The sequence below is a fragment of the Diaphorina citri genome, unplaced genomic scaffold (genome assembly GCF_000475195.1).
Source record: "Diaphorina citri unplaced genomic scaffold, Diaci psyllid genome assembly version 1.1 scaffold693, whole genome shotgun sequence".
NCBI classification, from domain to species: Eukaryota; Metazoa; Arthropoda; class Insecta; order Hemiptera; family Psyllidae; genus Diaphorina; species Diaphorina citri.
Genome location: NW_007378126.1, coordinates 55,043 through 80,546, shown reverse-complemented (window position 1 = coordinate 80,546; position 25,504 = coordinate 55,043). Strand labels below are relative to the sequence as shown.

General features: G+C 38.6%; 1 protein-coding gene and 2 long non-coding RNA genes across 4 annotated transcripts; 1 reads left to right on the top strand and 2 right to left on the bottom strand.

Annotated features, from left to right (window-relative positions):
* The first annotated feature begins 2,288 nt into the window (after positions 1-2,288).
* LOC113468284 lies at positions 2,289-2,792 on the top strand. Its single transcript, XR_003392098.1, has 2 exons — positions 2,289-2,520; positions 2,602-2,792. It is a non-coding gene; the product is annotated as an uncharacterized LOC113468284 (long non-coding RNA).
* A 713-nt stretch (positions 2,793-3,505) lies between these two features.
* LOC103511247 (coiled-coil domain-containing protein 149) lies at positions 3,506-25,005 on the bottom strand. Of its 2 annotated transcripts, XM_026825074.1 has the most exons (5): positions 24,803-25,005; positions 12,547-13,007; positions 5,395-5,913; positions 4,490-4,729; positions 3,506-4,248 (listed from the first exon to the last, which is right to left on the bottom strand). In XM_026825074.1, exons 1-3 carry the CDS (start codon positions 24,990-24,992, stop codon positions 5,485-5,487), a joined length of 1,080 nt encoding a protein of 359 aa, XP_026680875.1. In that variant the 5' UTR covers positions 24,993-25,005; the 3' UTR covers positions 3,506-4,248; positions 4,490-4,729; positions 5,395-5,484. The 2 variants fall into 2 exon arrangements, with proteins under 2 accessions (XP_026680875.1, XP_008474188.1); XM_008475966.3 differs by lacking the exons at positions 12,547-13,007; positions 24,803-25,005 and adding an exon at positions 8,875-9,073 and having other exon boundaries at positions 5,395-6,380.
* Positions 13,229-14,095, bottom strand: LOC113468285. Its single transcript, XR_003392099.1, has 2 exons — positions 13,609-14,095; positions 13,229-13,418 (listed from the first exon to the last, which is right to left on the bottom strand). It is a non-coding gene; the product is annotated as an uncharacterized LOC113468285 (long non-coding RNA).
* Positions 25,006-25,504: the final 499 nt, after the last annotated feature.

The following is a 25,504-nucleotide window of genomic DNA, read 5'->3' as shown; positions in this document are numbered from 1 at the left end:
ATTGGTGTTCAATACCAACATATTATGATCAACCTATTGAGTAAAATATTTTTCTGGAGATGTGTGATAGAGAGGATTTTTTAATGAACATACTAAAGGAAAAATACAGATACCAGCATAGTTCTATTCCATCATCATAGTTAGGGCAATTTATTATTATTATTATTTTCTTTTCTTTTTTACCAAGGTGTCTATTACCCAAAGTATATATATATATAAAAATGATGATGGAATAGAACTAAACCTGCCTTATATCAACTAATTGGGACCGAGGGTAGTTCATATTATCGAGGTTCTGTATAAAAGTTGAAATAATCGAAATTCCGTTTAAAACAATGACAATAGGGCCAAATTTAGCAGTACAAGAGAACAAAATGGGGAAGAAATACCCTTTTATTTTGAAATTAAATAAAACAAACCAAGAAACAAACAAAAAACATGTCTTTGATATTGTTTTCTTTGTCATTTGTCTCATTATTTGAACACTTTCAATTATCTCTTCCTCTTTTAAAGTCGGATTTCCTTGAAAGACAGGGAAAACCCCCGATTTTTGGAGTTAATATAATGGGAGGTTGAATTAATCGAGGTTCTACTGTACCTTGTTTATCCTCTTTTAATAAGTTCCTTTACCCCAGCAGTCTAAACAAGGTCTTATGTATTTTGACATATTATGGGGAACATTTGGCAAGAAGATGACTAAGGTCAAGGTCATATTGGGCTTTAGGCTTGTATTACATTGTAATCGTAGGCGCGCGACTTTTGGTAGCGCTTCAGTACCTGCAGAACCAAACCTATGAATATGATAGAGACTCTTTATCTATAGGTAGACTCTATATCATTTTCATAGGTCTGGTTTTGCAGCCGACTACGCACTACTCAAAGTTGCGCATCTACTTCGCTCGTTTCTACGCTTCCAATGAGAGACAAGTCTTAGGCCTACCGTTTTCGTTGGTATTTCAACTCCCTGATTGTCCTTGCTATCGATATTATGGGGAACATTTGGCAAGAAGATGACTAAGGTCAAGGTCATATTGGGCTTTAGGCTTGTATTACATTGTAATCGTAGGCGCGTGACTTTTGGTAGCGCTTCAGTACCTGCAGAACCAAACCTATGAAAATGCTAGAGACCCTTTATCTATAGACTCTATATCATTTTCATAGGTCTGGCAAAGCCGACTACGTACTACTCAAAGTTGCGCATCTACTTAGCTCGTTCTACGCTTCCAATGAGAGACTAGTCTTAGGCCTACCGTTTTCGTTGGTATTTCAAATCCCTGATTGTCCTTGCTATCGTCCTGAAATGGGAGGAATACAGGACAAGAAAAAAGCTAGCCGTTCCGAGAACGAACCTTATCCGTTCAAGGTAAAATCCGTCCCGGGTGGGAATCGAACCCGCGACCGAACTATCGCTTACAAGGCAGACGCTCTACTCGCTAACTAGGCTGACAAGAGTGGGCTCTTTGTGTATAGAGTTAAGCTAAACATAGTTAACTCTGAATTGACTGTGTCTCATAACACAATTCTCTCTCTTATTTTGCAGGAAACGCAAGATATCGCAGCCAGTATCAAAGCCCTGGCTCGTAGTGTTCATGGTGATACCCCTTTCGGTGATCTGCCCCGTCCTAGGCTAGGCTCTCACATTTGAATACCTTCCCTATCCTGCCTTCCTCTCTGAGGTAACTCCGTGTGTGTGTTGTGACCGCCGTGTGTTGAAATGGGAATTATACTTCGGGGAAAATGCAACATGTTGCAAACATCTGGTGTGTTGAAATGTGAACTACATCTTGGGATTTTGCAACACATTGCAAACATCTGGTGTGTTGAAACGGGAATCATCTGAGAATTTGCAACATGTTGCAAAAATCTGCTGTGGTAAATTGGGAATTATATATCGCGGTTTTGCCGAAATGGGATTCAGGATTGCTTACTCTTCTTTTGACAATGTAAAATTTCTACTTTGTCCCAAAGACAGTGTAGGGATAAAATTGACAAAGATATTTGGGTTAATTGGCTCCATACTGGGAACAAGTCAGCTCTACCCTACAGTATAAATAATGTAAAGGGGCTACATGTCCTACATTTGAATTTTTTGGGCTATCAAAATCTTGGTGATATCCTAACAAAACTGTTGGGATAATGAAACTAGTTCTGCCTTGACAGTTGATAAAACATTGGTTAGGATTACGTTGAAATAGGACTACATTTACATACTACTTTAGTCTCAAATTCTGTAGTAGAGCTGTAAACTACAATGGACATAGAAATCCTACCCTACAGTATAAATAATGTAAAGGGGCTACATGTCCTACATTTGAATTTTTTGGGCTATCAAAATCTTGGTGATATCCTAACAAAGGAATAATGAAACTAGTTCTGCGTTGACAGTTGATAAAACATTGGTTAGGATTACGTTGAAATAGGACTACATTTAGATACTACTTTAGTTTCAAATTCTGTAGTAGAGCTGTAAACTACAATGGACATAGAAACCCTAGTAGAGCTGTAGTAGAAACTACAAAAGTTGTTGGAACCCCTCCTAGTAGAGCTGTAAACTACAATGGACATAGAAACCCTAGTAGAGCTGTAGTAGAAACTACAAAGGTTGTTGGAACCCAGGTAGACGTGTAGTCTAAACTACAAAGGTTAATGAATCCCAAGTCTTTTTATGGCCTAACCCAAAATGAATCGAGCTTTCCTCAAAGAGCTTTTAGTTTAGAACAGAACTCCTTTTATGTGCAATTTAAACAGTTGGTACTGTAATGCTGGGTTGGACACAGGCGAACCTAATAACAAATGGATCCCGTTTTTAAAATTAAATTGAAAAGTATAAAAAATGAGGCAAAAGTGTACCTTTGTTTTGAATGTTCTGGCAAGTGATTGATGGAAATAAAATTTCTACTAATCAAATGCCAGAACAGCCACTGGAATGGCAACAGACTTTCATGATTCAAGTTGTGTAACACTAATCTTGAAGACTTGTAGTCAATATTATAAAGGAAATCCGGGCGTTTGTTCTTCAGCTTGGGGGACATCCATAGTCGATATCAATGCATCATTCAACATTTCATCACAGAATGGTTGTTACTTATGTAGAAATTAATGATCCCAAATTTTCAAGCCTGATCTACATTGGCATTGGAAATGTCGGAAGACAGTTTCCCAAAACTGTAGTAGAGCTGTAAACTACAATGGACATAGAAACCCTAGTAGAGCTGTAGTAGAAACTACAAAGGTTGTTGGAACCCAGGTAGACCTAAACTACAAAGGTTAATGAATCCCAAGTCTTTTTATGGCCTAACCCAAAATGGATCGAGCTTTCCTCAAAGAGCTTTTAGTTTAGAACAGAACTCCTTTTATGTGCAATTTAAACAGTTGGTACTGTAATGCTGGGTTGAACACAGGCGAACCTAATAACAAATGAATGCCCTTTTTAAAATAAAATTGAAAAGTATAAAAAAATAGGCAAAAGTGTACCTTTCTTTTGAAAGTTCTGGCAAGTGATTGATGGAAATAAAATTTCTACTAATCAAATGCCAGAACAGCCAATGGAATGGCAACAGACTTTCATGATTCAAGTTGTGTAACACTAATCTTGAAGACTTGTAGTCAATTTTATAAAGTAAATCCGGGCGTTTGTTCTTCAGCTTGAGGGACATCCATAGTTGATATCAATGCATCATTCAACATTTCATCACAGAATGGTTGTTACTTATGTAGAAATTAATGGTCCCAAATTTCCAAGCCTGATCCACATTTGCATTGGAAATGTCGGAAGACAGTTTCCCAAAGGGTCCACATTTGGAAACATTCCCAACACAAGTGTGAACCAGGCTATCAGGATAGGTCACAGCATTGAAACCCATTCAACATGACACTGTCTTTGTTTCAAACCCATTCCTTTCTATCTTCTAAGACATTTTCATTTTGTAAATTTCAAACATTTTCTTTTTACTGTGTACGTTCTTCAAAGAATGCAAACAAAAACTTTTTGACAAATTTCATTTTCTAGTTGTTTAGAGTTAAAATTTAATTAAATGTTTAAAATTTCCTGACATGTTCTGGAGGAGAGATATAAAAATAAGATTTATTTTTATGGAAAAATATTTTGATAACTTTTTATATGATTTAATTAAAAATTTATTATATTTAAAAACAAATTTAAACCTATGCTGTTGTTTTTTTTTCTAACCTTTGTTTCCCTCTTCGAAAGAAAAAGAAAAACAGACCTATGTAATTTACCAACCAAACCTACAACAGCAAAATTTTGCGTGCGACGATCTCACAGAACTGTTTTTATCTTCTGTACTTCTGTAGCCACGAGGAAGTCCTTTCCCAAGGCTAGGTAGGTACTAAATATTAATTAATATTCTAGTTAAAATATGCTTGGTTTTTTATATTGTGAAACTGAGTGACATCATTTTTTTTCTAACCTTTGTTTCCCTCTTCGAAAGAAAAAGAAAAACAGACCTATGTAATTTACCAACCAAACCTACAACAACAAAATTTTGCGTGCGACGATCTCTTGAATCCTTTAACAATTTTGCTGTTGGATAACCTCTTCTGAAAAGTACCTAGGTACATACAGAACTGTTTTTATCTTCTGTACTTCTGTAGCCACAAGGAAGTCTTTTCCCAAGGCTAGGTAGGTACTAGATATTAATTAATATTCTAGTTAAAATATGCTTGGTTTTTTATATTGTGAAACTGATTGACATCAATTATGACGTTTATGAGTTAATTCATAGCAGCTTGGTTTGAATTGTTTGATTCTCGAGAAACAATATCATCTTTCAACAGTAAACTAACTCATCACAGAGAGATTCATACGCTCTTCAATTCGTCCCTCTCCAAATCTTTCATCGCTTGCAGAACCAGCTTCTGCAGTTCTATCGGTAATCTCTGAATGTCTTCATGTTCTTCAAACGATAGCTCTCTGTCTATACTTTTACCATCTTTGATTACTTGGCTTTTGGCTGGTCCTTCTTTCTTTGTGTCATTTGGTGTTTACACCATATCAAATCAAATCACCACTGAATGGTGCTAACAATGTGAAAAGGTGAGTAGTGGAGACTTGGGGCAAGGTTTACAATTTTAGACTATCTCAAGATTGAGTTCAATCCAAATCCAAGATTTTGACATTAATTACAGGAAAATCCTTGTGTTAATCTTTTGTATTAGTAAACCCTGGTAGGTATTGTGTTAAAACTAGTACTTATTTCAGTGTTGTATAGACCGGCTCCATACTGGGAACAAGTCAGCTCTACCCTACAGTATAAATAATGTAAAGGGGCTACATGTCCTACATTTGAATTTTTTGGGCTAGGTATCAAAATCTTGGTGATATCCCAACAAAACTGTTGGGATAATGAAACTAGTTCTGCGTATGACGTTTATGAGTTAATTCATAGCAGCTTGGTTTGAATTGTTTGATTCTCGAGAAACAATATCATCTTTCAACAGTAAACTAACTTATCACAGAGAGTTTCATACGCTCTTCAATTCGTCCTTCTCCAAATCTTTCATCGCTTGCAGAACCAGCTTCTGCAGTTCTATCGGTAAACTCTGAATGTCTTCATGTTCTTCAAACGATAGCTCTCTGTCTGTACTTTTACCATCTTTGATTACTTGGCTTTCGGCTGGTCCTTGGACTCTCTTTCTGTTATTCGTTTGTTCATGGAAATCTTCGTGTTTGTTTACATGATTATGGTTTCCCACTTGTTTGATATCGTTGTCTAAGGGTTTCCTTATTCCCAAACCATCTATCGGATCACGGGCATTTTCGCTGAGTTCTTTGGCGTCACTAAGATTGTCTGTTTTGTTTCGTCTGAGACACTCTAGCCCCGTACAATTCATCCCACCTTCAGGAGTTCTAGAGCTATCATATATCTTTCTTTCTAGCATCACTTTTTCTTTCTCTATAGCTGCCTGTGGAGTACTGTTATCACATTTTATACCTTCATTATCTGCATTTTTATCTACCTCTTTTAGCCCTTTGATAGTGTATTCACTCGTCCTGTGTTTACTTAGTTCGTCATCGTCTTTGTCTTTACTAATTACTTTATCTAGTGCTGTTGCATCATTTACCTCTCCGTCTTTACTATCCCATTCAGCTGTTTCACTACTGACCCCAGCAGAATACCCCCTCAGCAGCACCTCACACGTATCTTGACCGCGTGTTTGTTTTTCCAACTCGAGTATCCTATTGGCCAGGATCTTGTTTGTTTTCCTCTGGTGTTGAAGCAGAAGGTTCTTCTCGTTCAGTGTGTCCAGGAGGGTGATGCAGATTTGTTTGAGGTTGGTGACGTCAGGTTGGGTAGAAGAGCGGGATGACGTCATCGTGTTGATGTGCTTGGCGATTTGATCGTACGAGAGGATTTTGCCTGGAAAGGAAACGGAAACAAATCTGACATATATAATGTCTTGGTGCCCGAATTTTCAATAGAAAAAGGGAAGACAGAGTTTTATTGCTTGTGGAATATGGGAAAGGTCAGAAACATTTGAATTCAACGCGTTAATTTCTGGTGTTCGCGTTTTAGTCATTCACCTAAATGGGAAGTATTTCTGTCTCTTCTCGCCCACCTGATAAACATACTACGGGAGAGCATGCTACGGCACAGACTACACTGTGGTCCGATTGACTGAAACATATCCACACCATAAACTTTCCTTTCCAGGCGATATCTAGCCAAATCTTAATACCCTAGACACTCTCTACAATGTATTAAAAAAAAGATGAGTGTTTCACCGCCGCTTTTATTTCGTAGCAATGAAACAACTGCTACATTAGACGCATGTGGTCTGTGTCGTAGCATGCCCAATGCCCATCCCGTAGTATGTATGCCTCTCAAATCAAATCAAATCTACTCACCCGTAGTCTGACAGTTGTTACTGAGCATACTCTTGTACTTGCTCACAGTCTTCGTCCACGTCTTCTTCTCACTCAGAACATCTTCCAGTCTTTGCTTCAAATATTTATTCTCCATTAAAATCGCATCAAAGTCCACATTAGGGCTGGAAATGTTTAGAAGATTCTTGATCTGAACGTTGAGCCTTTGCATTTTGTCAAAGTAAAGGTCGCGTTGTTTGATAAGGTCTTGTTTGTCGTCCAGTAGGATTTGTAGGTCTTGTTCTAGTTGATTGGTTTTCCTGTTGAGATGTTCTAACTGCTCAAGATGTTCTGTGCAGGATGCCGACTAGAAAAACTATAAACTGCCACGGAGGCTTATGTGATCGCTGTACTAGCTTGGTAAACTGGAGGACGTGGGTTGGAATCCCGACTGAAAAAAATACTTAAACGTTTTTGACGAAAAACCTTATTAAACGACCCAAGAAACTAAATTTGACCACTATATGTTAAAAAAGAAAAAAGAAACTGAAGCAGTTGACTGCATTAAATTTCAATGAAAAGTTGCCCAAATGCCCGGAGATGATGTCAAAGTCAAAATGACGACACAATACTACAATAGCTCTCTTTAGATTTAAATTATTCAAGAAGGATTCCGGTGATTCATGTCTTTTCTTCAGTAACTATTCATTACTTCATGTTATTTCTTCAGGAATTAGTCCAGTACTTCATGTTATTACCCTTAAAAAGATTGAAAAGTTATTTAGTTAAATATAAAAATAAATGGTAAGATAAATATACGAGTACATATTTAAATAAAGAAGGACCCAGGAAAGACATCTACTTTTAGGAAAGACCAATGGCTTACTAACAGTGGCGTAGCGTCCATGTAGGGCGTGTATGGCGGCCATACACTCAAAATTTACTCAAAATAATCTTCAATATTGACTTTAAATATTTATGAAGAAGCATGTGCATGACTTATGTAGTAATGTGCATGGTGATCGAAATTAGTGCCCTACACGCCTTACACTTGACTTTAGACCACGCTACGCCACTGCTACCTGCCTACTGTAAACTCTCAGGGCTCAGGCTCTTTACAAGACCTTTAATATTACAGCTAAGAAGCCAAGTATATCTACTTAGTACTTATCCCTATCTACCTATAACCACCATAATAGATAGGTAGGTATTAGGTTAGTATTAAGCTATCAGCTTTTGTGAATTTCCAAGTTTCACAATAATCATAATAAATTTACGATGTGACTTCAGATAGCTTAGATTAACACCCTCAATGGTTGAAATCAGCACGATTTTACCCAGAGATACATAATCTAGATAAGTTGTACTTGGGGTACTTATTTACCTACAGGACCTTCTTGTAATAGGATCAATGTTTAACACCCCATAAATATAATTGTACATTGAATGAATGTTACAAGTGATTTATTGATGGCATATTTCCAATATTTCACACATGGCCTTGTTGCTTAGCGTGTAAATAAATAAATAAATAAATATTTCCAATATTAGCTCACCATAATCATAAATTTGCTATTATTCACGGTGTTCTAGGATACCTACTCCCAAGTAAGGTAAGAGGACCAAACATTACATTTCACTGAAATGGAAGAGTAAAATACCTGGAATAATTGGTTGATTCGAATCTATAAACGAACCTTATCTGTTTAAGATAAAATCCGCCACGGGCGGGAATCCACAATCGAACCCGCGGCCTACTGAGTACAAGGCTAACGCGCTACCCTCCAGGCTGACTGGGAAGATCAACCATTTCAGTTCAACGCGTTAATTTCTGGTGTTCGCGAATTGATTCTTCACCTAAATGGGAAGTATACTCTTCTCGCCCATCTGATAAACATACTACGGGAGAGGCATGCTACGATACACACTACACTGTTGTCCGATTGACTGAAAGATATGCACACTATAAACTTTCCTGTCCAGGCGATGTCTAGCAGCATCTTAATATCCGAGACATTCTCTGCAATGTATCAAAAAAATCTACTCACCCGTAGTCTGACAGTTGTTACTCAGCATACTCTTGTACTTGCTCACAGTCTTCGTCCACGTCTTCTTCTCACTCAGCACATCTTCCAGTCTTTGCTTCAAATATTTATTCTCCATTAGAATCGCATCAAAGTCCACATTAGGGCTGGAGATGTTGAGAAGATTCTTGATCTGAACGTTGAGCCTTTGCATTTTGTCAAAGTAGAGGTCGGGAAATGTTTAGAAGATTCTTGATCTGAACGTTGAGCCTTTGCATTTTGTCAAAGTAAAGGTCGCGTTGTTTGATAAGGTCTTGTTTGTCGTCCAGTAGGATTTGCAGGTCTTGTTCTAGTTGATTGGTTTTCCTGTTGAGATGTTCTAACTGCTCAAGATGTTCTGTGCAGGATGAGTGTGGGGTGGTGCTCTGGAATGAAAAAGGATCGGATTTTATATTTTGAAAGAAGTTTCATTAAGGAACTTTGAGAGGATACATATCTTTACGTCCGTGACCACACTTTAAGAGTAAAATACCTGGAATAATTGGTTGATTCGAATCTATAAACGAACCTTATCTGTTTAAGATAAAATCCGCCACGGGCGGGAATCGACAATCGAACCCGCGGCCTACTGAGTACAAGGCTAACGCGCTACCCTCCAACCTAATCAGCAAGAGTAAAATACCTGGAATAATTGGTTGATTCGAATCTATAAACGAACCTTATCTGTTTAAGATAAAATCCGCCACGGGCGGGAATCGACAATCGAACCCGCGGCCTACTGAGTACAAGGCTAACGCGCTACCCTCCAACCTAACCAGCCTGGTTGTATAAATCTCAAGTGAGCCTTCGGGCAGGATTTGGGTTAGTGTGTTGTGACCGCCGTGTGTTGAAATGGGAATTATACTTCGGGGAAAATGCAACATGTTGCAAACATCTGGTGTGTTGAAATGTAAACTACATCTTGGGATTTTGCAACACATTGCAAGCATCTGGTGTGTCGAAACGGGAATCATCTGAGAATTTGCAACATGTTGCGAAAATCTGCTGTGGTAAATTGGGAATTATATATCGCGGTTTTGCCGAAATGGGATTCAGGATTGCCCCGTCCTAGGCTAGGCTCTCACATTTGAATACCTTCCCTATCCTGCCTTCCTCTCTGAGGTAACTCCGTGTGTGTGTTGTGACCGCCGCGTGTTGAAATGGGAATTATACTTCGGGGAAAATGCATCATGTTGCAAACATCTGGTGTGTTGAAATGTAAACTACATCTTGGGATTTTGCAACACATTGCAAACATCTGGTGTGTTGAAACGGGAATCGTCTGAGAATTTGCAACATGTTGCGAAAATCTGGTATGCAACTAATTGGGACCGAGGGTAGTTCATATTATCGAGGTTCTGTATAAAAGTTGAAATAATCGAAATTCCGTTTAAAACAATGAAGATAGGTCTAAATTTAGCAGTACAAGAGAACAAAATGGGGAAGAAATACCCTTTTATTTTGAAATTAAATAAAACAAACAAAAAACATGTCTTTGATATTGTTTTCTTCGTCATTTGTCTCATTATTTGAACACTTTCAATTTATCTCTTCCTTTCCTCTGTTGAAGTCGGATTTCCTTGAAAGACAGGGAAAACCCCCGATTTTTGGAGTTAATATAATGGGAGGTTGAATTAATCGAGGTTCTACTGTACCTTGTTTATCCTCTTTTAATAAGTTCCTTTACCCCAGCAGTCTAAACAAGGTCTTATGTATTTTGACATATTATGGGGAACATTTGGCAAGAAGATGACTAAGGTCAAGGTCATATTGGGCTTTAGGCTTGTATTACATTGTAATCGTAGGCGCGCGACTTTTGGTAGCGCTTCAGTACCTGCAGAACCAAACCTATGAATATGATAGAGACTCTTTATCTATAGGTAGACTCTATATCATTTTCATAGGTCTGGTTTTGCAGCCGACTACGCACTACTCAAAGTTGCGCATCTACTTCGCTCGTTTCTACGCTTCCAATGAGAGACAAGTCTTAGGCCTACCGTTTTCGTTGGTATTTCAACTCCCTGATTGTCCTTGCTATCGTCCTGAAATGGGAGGAAGACAGGACAAGAGAAAGCCAGCCGTTCCGAGAACGAACCTTATCCGTTCTAGATAAAATCCGTCCCGGGTGGGAATCGAACCCGCGACCGACCTATCGCTTACAAGGCAGACGCTCTACTCGCTAACTAGGCTGACAAGAGTGGGCTCTTTGTGTATAGAGTTAAGCGCTACATAGTTAACTCTGAATTGACTGTATCTCATAACACAATTCTCTCTCTTATTTTGCAGGAAACGCAAGATATCGCAGCCAGTATCAAAGCTCTGGCTCGTAGTGTTCATGGTGATACCCCATTCGGTGATCTGCCCCGTCCTAGGCTAGGCTCTCACATTTGAATACCTTCCCTATCCTGCCTTCCTCTCTGAGGTAACTCCGTGTGTTGTGACCGCCGTGTGTTGAAATGGGAATTATACTTCGGGGAAAATGCAACATGTTGCAAACATCTGGTGTGTTGAAATGTAAACTACATCTTGGGATTTTGCAACACATTGCAAGCATCTGGTGTGTCGAAACGGGAATCATCTGAGAATTTGCAACATGTTGCGAAAATCTGCTGTGGTAAATTGGGAATTATATATCGCGGTTTTGCCGAAATGGGATTCAGGATTGCCTACTCTTCTTTTGACAATGTAAAATTTCTACTTTGTCCCAAAGACAGTGTAGGTATAAAATTGACAAAGATATTTGGGTTAATGGGCTCCATACTGGGAACAAGTCAGCTCTACCCTACAGTATAAATAATGTAAAGGGGCTACATGTCCTACATTTGAATTTTTTGGGCTAGGTATCAAAATCTTGGTGATATCCCAACAAAACTGTTGGGATAATGAAACTAGTTCTGCCTTGACAGTTGATAAAACATTGGTTAGGATTACGTTGAAATAGGACTACATTTACATACTACTTTAGTCTCAAATTCTGTAGTAGAGCTGTAAACTACAATGGACATAGAAATCCTAGTAGAGCTGTAAACTACAATGGACATAGAAACCCTAGTAGAGCTGTAGTAGAAACTACAAAAGTTGTTGGAACCCAGGTAGACGTGTAGTCTAAACTACAAAGGTTAATGAATCCCAAGTCTTTTTATGGCCTAACCCAAAATGAATCGAGCTTTCCTCAAAGAGCTTTTAGTTTAGAACAGAACTCCTTTTATGTGCAATTTAAACAGTTGGTACTGTAATGCTGGGTTGGACACAGGCGAACCTAATAACAAATGAATCCCCTTTTTAAAATAAAATTGAAAAGTATAAAAAATTAGGCAAAAGTGTACCTTTCTTTTGAAAGTTCTGGCAAGTGATTGATGGAAATAAAATTTCTACTAATCAAATGCCAGAACAGCCAATGGAATGGCAACAGACTTTCATGATTCAAGTTGTGTAACTCTAATCTTGAAGACTTGTAGTCAATATTATAAAGTAAATCCGGGCGTTTGTTCTTCAGCTTGGGGGACATCCATAGTTGATATCAATGCATCATTCAACATTTCATCACAGAATGGTTGTTACTTATGTAGAAATTAATGATCCCAAATTTCCAAGCCTAATCTACATTGGCATTGGAAATGTCGGAAGACAGTTTCCCAAAAGGTCCACATTTGGAACCTCTATAGCTGCCTGTGAAGTACTGTTATCACATTTCATGCTTTCATTCTCTGCTTTTTTGTCTACCTGTTCTATCCCTTTGATAGTGTCTTCACTCGGCCTGTGTTTACTTGGTTCGTCATCGTCTTTGCTTAGTTTATTCAGCGTAGTTGTCTCATTTTCCTCCCTGTCTTTACTATCCCATTCAGCTGTTTCACTACTGACCCCACTCGCGGAATACCCCCTCAGCAGCACCTCACATGTATCTTGACCGCGTGTTTGTTTTTCCAACTCGAGTATCCTATTGGCCAGGATCTTGTTGGTTTTCCTCTGGTGTTGAAGCAGAAGGTTCTTCTCGTTCAGTGTGTCTAGGAGGGTGATGCAGATTTGTTTGAGATTGGTGACGTCAGGTTGGGTAGAAGAGCGGGATGACGTCATCGTGTTGATGTGCTTGGCGATTTGATCGTACGAGAGGATTTTGCCTGAAAAGAAAATGGAAATCTGTCATGTCGGATCTTGGTGGCTGAAGTTTCAATACATAGAAAAGGGGAAGAACGGAGTTTTACTGCTTGTATTGTGCCAACCACTCACGCTCAAATCTTCCGTCTGTCAGACAAATTACAAATTTTACAAAACCATAATTTACAAAGATCTAAATTTAACAATTGTACATTGTACAATGATTATAAAATACAAAATTATCTGGTCTCCGATTCAGAAAGAACTTGGCACTTCGCAAAAGTTATGACCTTTTGACGTAACATTACAAAAGGAAACCTTTTAAAAACATTAATGGCTATATTAAAATAGTTTCTGTGACGTCACAATAACGTTTCAAAATGACCATATGATGTAACTTTACAAAAGGAAACCCTTTAAAATCATTGCATAACCTTTATAATAGCTTCTGTGACGTCACAATTTATGACCTTTTGACGTAACATTACAAAAGGAAACCTTTTAAAAACATTAATGGCTATATTAAAATAGTTTCTGTGACGTCACAATAACTTTTCAAAAATTATGATTATGACCATATGATGTAACTTTACAAAAGGAAAACCTTTAAAAACATTTCATAACCTTTATAATAGCTTCTGTGACGTCACAATATTGCAAAATGTAAAGTTCCTTTCAGCAGCGCAGTCCAGAAAGAGCATTTTGATTGCTTGTTTCAAGTAAGTACAGAACGAAATTTACACAGATTATTTTACAGAAACTCACAACCGACTAGAAAAACTATAAACTGCCACGGAGGCTTATGTGATCGCTGTACTAGCTTGGTAAACTGGAGGACGTGGGTTGGAATCCCGATTGAAAAAAATACTTAAACGTTTTTGACGAAAAACCTCATTAAAGCACGCAAAAAACTAAATTTGACCACTATATGTTAAAAAAGAAACTGGAGCAGTTGACTACATTAAATTTCAAAGAAAACTTGCCCAAATGCCCGGAGATGATGTCAAAGTCAAAATGACACAATAATACAATAGCTCTCCTTAGATTTAAATGATTCAAGAACGATTCCAGTGCTTCATGTCTTTTCTTCAGTAACTATTCATTACTTCATGTTATTACCTGCTTACAAAAGGCAGACGCGCTACCAACCAAGCTAACAAGGCTGGGCCAAAAGATGTCAAAAATTCAAAATGTCACTTCCACCAATCAGTAGTTACTTTTTGGTCCTTTGGGACGAGCAAAACCTATCGTATTCGATTATGTGAAACAAAACATGGCTGAACCAATGAGATTGTGAGATTTCGTGGAGCATGTGTTTACGTCCAAAGCGGAATCTGATTGGCTTAGCCAAAAAAGTCGAATACGATAACGGTATAAAACGGTATTGCTGGCGCGATCTAGCGGAAAAGTTATACACTAACTCTGAACAAGTGGTTCTTTGTAGAACGAAAACGGGTGACCATACAGCACTGGTGATTATTATTTTGATGGAATGTTTTACACTGCTTGATGAAAATAAATAATAATAAATTTAATAAAACTGCCATTAAAAAATCGTGGTAGGTACCTTTGTAGATAGACTTTGAAATTTTTAAAAATATCCCAGTCCTTCTCACTGGTGATTATTATTTTGATGGAATGTTTTACACTGCTTGATGAAAATAAATAATAATAAATTTAATAAAACTGCCATTAAAAAATTGTGGTACCTTTGTAGATAGACTTTTGAATTTTTTAAAAATGTCCAAGTCGTTCTATCCTTCTGTCAAAAAAATGTTGTTCGTGTAAACGGAGCTTAGTCGGGGAAGTCACCCGTAAAGTAGGGGAAGTAATCAGCTGTTCAAGTTCACCCCAGCATCCAAGTAGATATAAAATGAATTTTAAAAATTGCCGCCGGGACAGCAAAAAGTCCGACGATGTCCTACGATGGCCCTGTTCATAACCACGGCCTCTATCCTCCTGTCAAAAAAATGTTGTTCGTGTAAACGGAGCTTAGTCGGGGAAGTCACCCGTAAAGTGGGGGAAGTAATCAGCTGTTCAAGTTCACCCCCCAGCATCCAACAACATCCGATAATCAAAATCAGCTGTTTATCAGAAAGAGAGATTTCTTGTGTTATTTTTGAAAAACAAAGAAGAGAAGCGAATAGCGATCCTGAAAAAGCGGAAAGCCAAATAAAAGCCAGTTGAGAAAAAGCTCTGGAAAAGTTCCTTTTCCACCGAATTTTCGTTGTTAGGGCTTCGTTAGGTTTCCAAATAAAAGCCAGTTGAGAAAAAGCTCTGGAAAAGTTCCTTTTCCACCGAATTTTCGTTGTTAGGGCTTCGTTAGGTTTCCAACGACCAACGAGTTGTTTTTCATTTCGTTTCGACCCCGAAGTTTTGTTTTTCTCAAGAAAAGTCTCGCGAATCTGTGTGCTCCGGAAATCGGTCCTAGGCCTAACAGTTCCTGACGGTTTCGGCAAATCCTATTCCCGCACAGGCCAATATGATGTTGACGTGCAAATGTCTGAACGTTTCCATCCAGGCTGGGTCTACTACTCCTACCCCGGTGGAGGCTAAAGCTTTGGACCTTACGGAACAAGAGCTAGCTGACCCGTTCTTCATGAAGGTAAGAGCTTTGCATTTTCTTAGGCTGTAGGTTCCAACTTGAAACTAAATGCCACTAGAGAACTGTCATTTTGCGATAACGGTAATGAATGTCCTCAGTACAAAGGTTGCCAATTTTGTTCGTATTAGTTTTAGCAATACCAATCGAGCATTTCATTCCTGGACTGAATCTATTTTGTTTTAAAGCTGAAGCAAGTTTAAAAAGATGAAGAAAAATAAGCAAAGGATCAGGTAAAGAATATGGTAAGGTTCTAGGAGATCTTACATTGATTTGAACATCATGGTCTGCTGCATAGATCAGCAAATCAGAATGTCCTTTCATGGGTTTGGCAAATAAATTAGGGTCAGCAAACATGAAACAGTCCATCATAGGCATAAAATTCTCTCATTCGGTGATCTGCCCCGTCCTAGGCTAGGCTCTCACATTTGAATACCTTCCCTATCCTGCCTTCCTCTCTGAGGTAACTCCCCATCATGTGGATTTGTGGTTGGTCCTCCTGGTCCTATGTTGACAACCTGTAGGAGAATTTAGATGGATTTGTGTTACTTCCTGTGTCCACTTTCCGAAGCCAATATCTATTCGGATTCTAAAGCTGCGTCCACACACAGTCGACAGTCGTCGATCGATTAGGTGAATCTATGTTGTCGAGGCAGTGTGGACGGTTTCAGCCGACTATGTGTGAACACCGCCATCACATAGCCATGTTGGTTTCCAACCTTCGATAGAAGAGGAACATTAAGAAGAAGAAGAAGAAGTAGTTATAGGACATTGGACAGCAAGAGGACTGAGGTTCGAACCCAAGAAGCGACAAAACTTGTACTTCCAATTTCCGAATTTCAGAGTAGACAGGTCACACCCTCCGATCAATCACTTCAGTGAAAATTACTGAAATTTTTCATTTTCTTTCTACAAAAGAAAAGGAGTGAAGATACAAAATGGATTTGTGACTACCGTCAGTCTATGCTTACCTATTTAGGTACTGAGATGGCAAATTTTTGTAAGGAACCTGATTATGATGGGACCTCTAATTTGGAAATTGGGTAAAATCTGAAGACTGAACCCAACCTCGAAAGAGTCCCGTGATATACGTACCTATGTATTTCAGGCATCAAGAAGACTGAGGTTCGAACCCAAGAAGCGACAAAACTTGTACTTCCAATTTCCGAATTTCAGAGTCGACAGTTCACACCCTCCGATCGATCACTTCAGTGAAAATTACTGAAATTTTTCATTTTCTTTCTACAAAAGAAAAGGAGTGAAGATACAATGGATTTGTGACTACCATCAGTCTATGCTTACCTATTTAGGTACTGAGATGGCAAATTTTTGTAAGGAACCTGATTATTATGGGACCTGTAATTTGGAAATTGGGTAAAATCTGAAGACTGAACACAACCTCGAAAGAGTCCCGTAATATACGTACCTATGTATTTCAGTTGAAATTTCCACACAAAAACTCACACGACACCTATAAATTAAACGCGTTCCTCCTATGTTATATTTAACTCTCTGGCCACGTTAAGAATTCTCACTCGGATAGGAATTGTCATAATATTTTAACACGAAAAACATTTGTCATGTGGAAACTCTGTCTGGTACTGCATGAATGAAAAGTAAAAAAAAAAATGGGAATGGGAAATTTTCCGCGGCGCGGACCACATTGTTATTGATTTTCCTCCGTGACCCCCTCCCCTCTTCTCTCTTTCCCCCTCCCCTCTCTTCCTTTTTTATCCCTCTTTGCCTTCTCTATCATTTGCCCTTTCCCCCTCTTTCTTTGCGCCTACCTCTTCCCTGTCTTTCCCTTACCCTGCTCTGTTCTTTGCCTTATCATTTCCTCCCCCCACCTCTTCTTCCTTTCTGTGGCCTTTCTTATTATTTGTTTTCCCTGCTACATTTTTCGTCTTTTCTCCTTTCTCTCCGCGAGTCCCCGATTGTGTCGCTTTCCCTGTCTCTCTCTCTCTCTCTCCTCTCTCTCTCTTTCCTGTCTCTCTCTCTCTCTCTCTCTCTCTCCTCTTCTCTCTCAAGAAAAAAAAAAAAAACAAAGGAAGGTCTTTTCCTACTTCTGTCGTCTATCTCTTCCTCTCTCTCGTCTCATCTCTCTCTCGTTCCGCTCTCCTTCATCTCCTCCGATTTTCATTCTTTGGGGCCCCCCTTCTCTTTCTCTCATGTGATATTCTCTATTCTGTATCTTTTGCCAGGATCCTGTAGAACTGTTTTCTAGTTTCCAGTTGAAAAAATTTGATTTTTTTTTAAGAGCGGTTTGGGACAGAGGGAACTGTAAACGCTGCTATGGTCTTATCGTCCCGAAAATCGAAAGAGAAGAAGGAAAGAACAGGATAAGAGGAAAAAGCCAGCCGTTATCCGAGAAACGGAACATATATACCCATCAGGAATAAAAAATCCGCCCCGGGCGGGGGGAAATCGAACCCCCGCGGCCTAGGCCCGCTCTACAAGCCCAGATGATATCTCGCTCACTACCATACTAGCCTAAGTAGGGCTGGTCTTTTCAGTGAAAATTTGAAGAAAAAAAAAAAAAAAAAAACAGACTAATGGTCTGGGTGCAGAAGTGTGTTGTGTTACTGACAGATGTTTTGTCAACTGATAGGTGATAGGAGGAGGCCGCGTTTACACTTGGAATATAAATATGCTCGTGTTATGATAACGGTACATTGGATGCGGACTACGGATACAATAAATATATCCCGGACTGCTATTGCTAACCGATATAGGGGGTGCACTCACAGCCTTCATTACGGCGAAAACGGTACAACTCGAGCGCGAGGTAGCTTAAATAAATAATAATAATAATAATAATAATAATAAATCTTGAAAGAGGAACAACAACGGACGTCTTATCATCCCAAAAGCGAAGAGAAGGAGAAAGTCAGCCGTTCTGAGAACGAGCCTTACCTGTTAAGGATAAAGTTCTCCCCTTGTGGGAATCGAATAAAACCCGCGACCTAGCGCTTACAATGCAGGCGCTACCTTTCAAGGTAAATAAGCTGGACTAAATAATTAAAATCAAAACAGCAGAGCTTTTTTTTTATCATAAAAAAGGAGGATTCAACTTTATTATTTAAACAAAAAGAGATCTTATTACAACTATTAGCACCTGTTAACAACACTATAATCGCACTGGGAAAAATGCGCCTTAACCATCAAGAATAAGAACTATTAGAATTTAAGGCAATTCACCACTGACTTTAATCCAAGGAGCATGTTTTTTAAGGATGCCTTATCGGAAATAAAAAGGATAAGAGGCTGAATTCTTTAGAATATGTACATCTGAGCCCATGTATAATGTATAATACAATGCCTTTTGGAAACATACTCCTTGACCGTACTAATACAATGCCTTCAAGTAGGTACCTTTCTAGGTACCTTTTCAATGCCTTCAAGTAGGTACCTTAAGGTACATTTCTCGAGTACCTACTAAGGGATTTTTGACCAAGGCGCGCTCCTTGAATTGTGTTTAAGGCGGATTTCTCTCAGTACAATCTCTCATCGGGCATGACCAGTATCTGAATGGGTGACCATTTGATGTTTTTGTTCCGTTGATTAACTTTTAACCTCGCAACATCCATAAAAGCTCACTGTTTAAGGCATATTTTGTCTCCGAAAGTCACCCGTCAAGATACTAACCACACACAACGTTGATTAAATCCAGTGACCCGTTGGGAATTGATTAAACGTGCTATTGTAACAGAAACAGGTAAGAAACTGAACAAATTATCAAAAATTACAAACGGAGGGGAAATAAATCTTCAAAAGAACCTAATATCTAGCTATGGATTTCCCCTCTTCTGAAGCTCATTTCCCCTCTTCTGAAACTGAATTTCCCCTCTTCTGAAGCTCATTTCCCCTCTTCTGAAGCTCATTTCCCCTCTTCTGAAACTCATTTCCCCTCTTTTGGCGTGCTAACGCCTGTACTGAACCATTTGGAAATCCAGTTTCAGAAGAAGGGAAAGGAAAGTGGTCAAGATCAAAACAGCAGAGCTTTTTTTTATCATAAAAAAGGAGGATTCAACTTTATTATTTAAACAAAAAGAGATCTTATTACAACTCTTAGCACCTGTTAACAACACTATAATCGCACTGGGAAAAATGCGCCTTAACCGTCAAGGATAAGAACTATCAGAATTTAAGGCAATTCACCACTGACTTTGATCCAAGGAGCATGTCTTTTAAGGATGCCTTATCGGAAATAAAAAGGATAAGAGGCTGAATTCTTTAGAATATGTACCTACATCAGAGCTATGAGCCGTTTCTACCGCAAAAGTTGCTAAATTGTATAAAAATAAGAGCTGCTTTTATTTCAATGCAAAGATTTTTTTTTCTTTTTTTTTCAAAATTTTCCTTCACCGTACTAAGGTACAATGCCTTCAAGTACACTTCTTGAGTACTAAGGAATTTTTGAACAAGAAGCGCTCCTTAAATTGTATTGAAGGCGGATTTCTTTCAGTACAAATCCAGCAACATCGGGCATGACCAGTATCTGAATGGGTGACCATTTGATGTTTTTGTTCCGTTGATTAACTTTTAACCTCGTAACATCCATAAAAGCTCACTGTTTAACGCATATTTTGTCTCCGAAGGTCACCCGTCAAGATACTGACCACGCACAACGTTGATTAAATTCAGTGACCCGTTGGGAATTGATTAAACGTGCTATTGTAACAGAAACAGGTAAGAAACTAAACAAATTATCAAAAATTACAACGGAGGGGAAATAAATCTTCAAAAGAACCTAATATCTAGCTATGGGGTATCTGAAGAATCGTACAAATTACAAGAGCTGACCCGTTCTTCATGAAGGTAAGAGCTTTGCATTTTCTTAGGCTGTAGGTTCCAACTTGGAACTAAATGCCACTAGAGAACTGTGATTTTGTGATAACGGTAATGAATGTCCTCAGTACAAAGGTTGCCGATTTCGTTCATACCAGTTTTGGCAATACCCATCAAGCATTTCATTCCTGGGCTGAATCTATTTGGTTTTAAAGCTGAAGCAAAAGTTTAAAAAGATGAAAATAAGCAAAGGATCAGGTAAAGAATATGGTAAGGTTCTAGGAGATCTTACATTGGTTTGAACATTATGGTCTGCTGCATAGATTGGCTAATCACAATGACCTTTCTAAGGATTAGTAAATGAGAAAGGGGTAATCATGCAGAAGTCACATCCGTGGAAAAGAAAGCTCCTTTTTGTATTTAACCTAACCCTATAATAACACTAATCACTGCTCTAATTGTGAAAACTCCTTTTTGCGTTTAACCTAACCCTATAATAACACTGGTCACTGTTCGTTTGTGCCAGTTCCTTTGGTAGCAATATTCCACGGACATGACTTCTGCACAAGTACAAGAAAGGGTTAGCAAACATGAAACAGTCCATCATACACATATAATTATCCCTAACATTTGAATTTCTACAGAGTCTGCAATTGGTTCAAGTGGAGAGCATTGGCAAGAGCCAGGATTCCCTCATCACCGTTCACAATATAGGATCTTGGGTGCTTCACAAATGTTTGAATTGTAAATTAGATGTCTACGCTTCTAGGAAACAAGACATAGTTATCTCGTCAGATCTATTGGTAAGTAGATAATCAAATTTAACACATAAATTATCGTCCCCAGTCGTTAAAGCAAGTCGCTCCGAGAACGAACCTTAATATCAACTAAGGAAGTAGGTATAGGTAGATACCTACTTCATTCGCCCATTAGATCCTATTACCGTCCGATATTGTCCATCAGTAGGTAAGTATCGTCAATTTTACGCGAACAAATTGATTCCAAACAATCGGCGGATCAAATGTGACAACAATGTGAATGTGAAGATTGTGTCGTGGAAATGACAACTTGGGATGCAGAATTGTCATCTCCGTGTTCATAATACAGAAGGAGTTTTAATCAAGAAGGGTCAACGAAAAACCAGTTCATGACGAAAATCGAGTTTTGAGCTGAGAAAAAAAAAATGGTGATAGGGTGCCACAAGTTAGGGTGGAAGCACTCTATTATTGGGTTACTTCCCCTGCGTTAGGTTGTTGGAATGCTAATATTATAGTGGTGGTGGTGGTGGTGGTGAGCTTCCCGATATAGAGTTCTTTATTAGAGTTCCGGAGCCCAGTCACTCGATTGGGCTTCCGGCACCCTAGTTTTTTTTCTCAGTGCGCGGTTGATAAGTGGGGGAAAACGCGTGTATCCTTGTGAATAATTGAAATACATATCAACATAATATGTACCTGTTACTCGTAATTCGTAATACCAGCCTATCCTTCTCCTTTCTGCCATACTTTTCTATTACACCTAATACATGCTAGGCCTGAAGGCGATCATAGGTTGTGGTAGAAGAGCTTACATTCTGAAAACCCTGCCCTTGAGGGAAAAAAATCATTTTGATGGGATCAATTTTCAACAATATTTCCCTTCAGAAAACCAGTTTTACCAAAAAGAAACTATACCATCTAGAGGTTTAACAGGCTCAGGACCAGGACCCTTTTGCATCGAAGCCCTCAATTGATGTTCATAATAATATGAACATAAACAATGAAATTGCACAAGTGGGTATACATATCTAGGTATGATAATAGTGGAAGAAAACAATGTGTGTGTTTTATAATATCAAGATGGAATGAGATGTGTTTGTAATTATTGTAACTTACCTACCTTCTCTTCCTACACATCAGGTGCACTTGTTATTTATGTATGGGTAAGTTTTGGGTATTCATCAGTATCAGTAGTAGGTAGGTAGGTAATATTTATCTACTGTTTGTTTACTCATAGGTAGTATTGTTAGAATAGTTCACTAAATCTTCCCACATGATGAACGCTTTCTATGTAACAAAGTAATACCAAGTTTATGTATGGGTAAGTTTTGGGTATTCATCAGTATCAGTAGTAGGTAGGTAGGTAATATTTATCTACTGTTTGTTTACTCATAGGTAATATTGTTAGAATAGTTCACAAAATATTCCCACATGAACGCTTTCTATGTAACAAAGTAATACCAAGTAGGTACCTATAGGTAGACTTGCCAAACGTCCCGAATGGGCCGGGACAGTCCCGAAATTCAAGGGGTGTCCTGGCGTCCCGTTCCAGTTTTTATGGGGCGTTTTGTCCCGAATTTCCGTTTTTGTCCCAGAAAAAATTCGGGACGCGTTTTTTAACTTTAAAATATTAGGTACCTCTATAAATCAGAATTTGTTCTTAACTTGTTTAAAATTTTCATGCTTTCATCAGTTTGCTCTTCCACTTTGCTAAACCTTTATAAACGAGAAAATGTTGTATTAAACCGCCTTAAACGAAAAAATGAGCTGGTCCCTTGGATTCTCGTTTATCCCGGTTCGACTGTATTTTGTTTATCTGTTTTTAATAATAGGTATTTACCTATCACCTATCGTACCTATGTACATATCGTACCTATTTTGTTTATCTGTTTTTAATAATAGGTATGTTACCTATCACCTATCGTACCTATGTACATATCGTACCTATGTGATTGCCCAACCAAACGAGGTAAAAAACTGAAGAGGTTTGATTTGATAGAGGGAACTGCATGTAACTATAGGTACGTAGGTACTGAGGTCTTATCATCTCAAAATGGAAGGGAGAATGTGCACCATCAGATAGGAGAAAATCCGCACTGTTCCGAGACCGAATCTCGTCGGATTTAAGGTAAAATTCGAACCGGGCGGGAATCGAACCCACAAAATAACTCTTAGACAGGTCTGCTTACCTTTCAAGCTAACTAGGCTGGCAAGTCTAACCTTTTAGTAGGTAAGTTGTCAAGTGGGGTTCACACATGGTTTCCGAAATGTTAGACATACGGACATACCTACATGTTGTGGAAAACGGTCATATCACGTCCACATTTAGGAACCATTATCGTCCGACATTTCCAACATAAATGTGGACCCAACTTGATTCCTGTTTCTCACAGGGTGTCAAAACCTGGAGTGGTGACCAGCTCATCAGCTCGTAACTCTAGTGATGCCAGTGATGACTTCATGTTTGATCTGGAAGACATAGAAGATCCTGTCAATGGCAACACGACTTGATTCCTGTTTCTCACAGGGTGTCAAAACCTGGAGTGGTGACCAGCTCATCAGCTCGTAACTCTAGTGATGCCAGTGATGACTTTATGTTTGATCTGGAAGACATAGAAGATCCTGTCAATGGCAACACAGCACCGTCCGAAGAAGATATGAGTGATACTGATGGTAAGGTTGTAGGGAAGAGGTAAACAATATCAACTCCATATAAAATGTATCTCCAAATTTTACTGAAATTATCAAATAGACACATTATATGACCAAATAAGAGATGAACCTCAATGATATTTGTCTCATAACCCCAGCTATTTATCTGGAGGTTTGTATTTTGAATCCATATTGTGATGGAATTTTAGTAAGGTGTAGGTATTATTTGAGAAACTAGTCAAAAAGGGAACAGAGAGAGAGATATGAAAACTGAGGTGGAGAAATAAGGTAAAGGGACAGTTGAGAGAGAAGGGAGGAGGTATTACGGTCAAGAAAAGTGTCATGAAAAGAGGATCCGATCCAAAGAGTATTTTGTGAGATAAAAAGGTGTAAAAAGACTAGGAGGAAAAAGAAGAGAGAGGTTTAGATTAAAGGAGGGTAACACCATCCCCCAAATGAAATTGGACGAATTTTGTGATCATTTGATTTGATTTGACGAATTTTGTGATTTGATAATTAAAATTCCTTTCTAATTTTATTTAATTTCTCGTGCAGACTCTGGTAGCCATGATGAAGGGATTCACATTCCCCGCATGAAGCAGGAAGAGGTCTCCATCGCCAAGTCTCTCCCGATGAACATACCGGCGTTCAATCATGCCATGAACAATGGTCGTGAAGTGCGAGCTATTCCCAAGAAGAAGGTTGACGAGGACTTGCGGGTAAGAATAGAATAAAACATACAGTAGAACCTTGATTATATCAACTAAAGATCAACCATTTCAGTTCAACGCGTTAATTTCTGGTGTTCGCGAATTGATTCTTCACCTAAATGGGAAGTATACTCTTCTCGCCCACCTGATAAACATACTACGGGAGAGGCATGCTACGATAGTACGATACACACTACACTGTTGTCCGATTGACTGAAACATATGCACACTATAAACTTTCCTGTCCAGGCGATGTCTAGCAGCATCTTAATATCCGAGACATTTTCTGCAATGTAAATAAATCTACTCACCCGTAGTCTGACAGTTGTTACTCAGCATACTCTTGTACTTGCTCACAGTCTTTGTCCACGTCTTCTTCTCACTCAGAACATCTTCCAGTCTTTGCTTCAAATATTTATTCTCCATCAGAATCGCATCAAAGTCCACATTGGGGCTGGAAATGTTGAGAAGATTCTTGATCTGCACGTTGAGCCTTTGCATTTTGTCAAAGTAAAGGTCAGCTTGTTTCAAGTAAGTACAGAACGAAATTTACACAGATTATTTTACAGAAACTCACAACCGACTAGAAAAACTATAAACTGCCACGGTGGCTTATGTGATCGCTGTACTAGCTTGGTAAACTGGAGAACGTGGGTTGGAATCCCGATTGAAGAAATACTTAAACGTTTTTGACGAAAAACCTCATTAAAGCACCCAAAAAACTAAATTTGACCACTATATGTTAAAAAAGAAAAAAGAAACTGAAGCAGTTGACTACATTAAATTTCAAAGAAAAGTTGCCCAAATGCCCGGAGATGATGTCAAAGTCAAAATGACGACACAACACTACAATAGCTCTCCTTAGATTTAAATTATTCAAGAACGATTCCGGTGCTTCATGTCTTTTCTTCAGTAACTATTCATTACTTCATGTTATTTCTTCAGGAATTAATCCAGTACTTCATGTTATTACCCCAGTTACTATTAATCTCTTCAGAATTCTTCAGTAACTA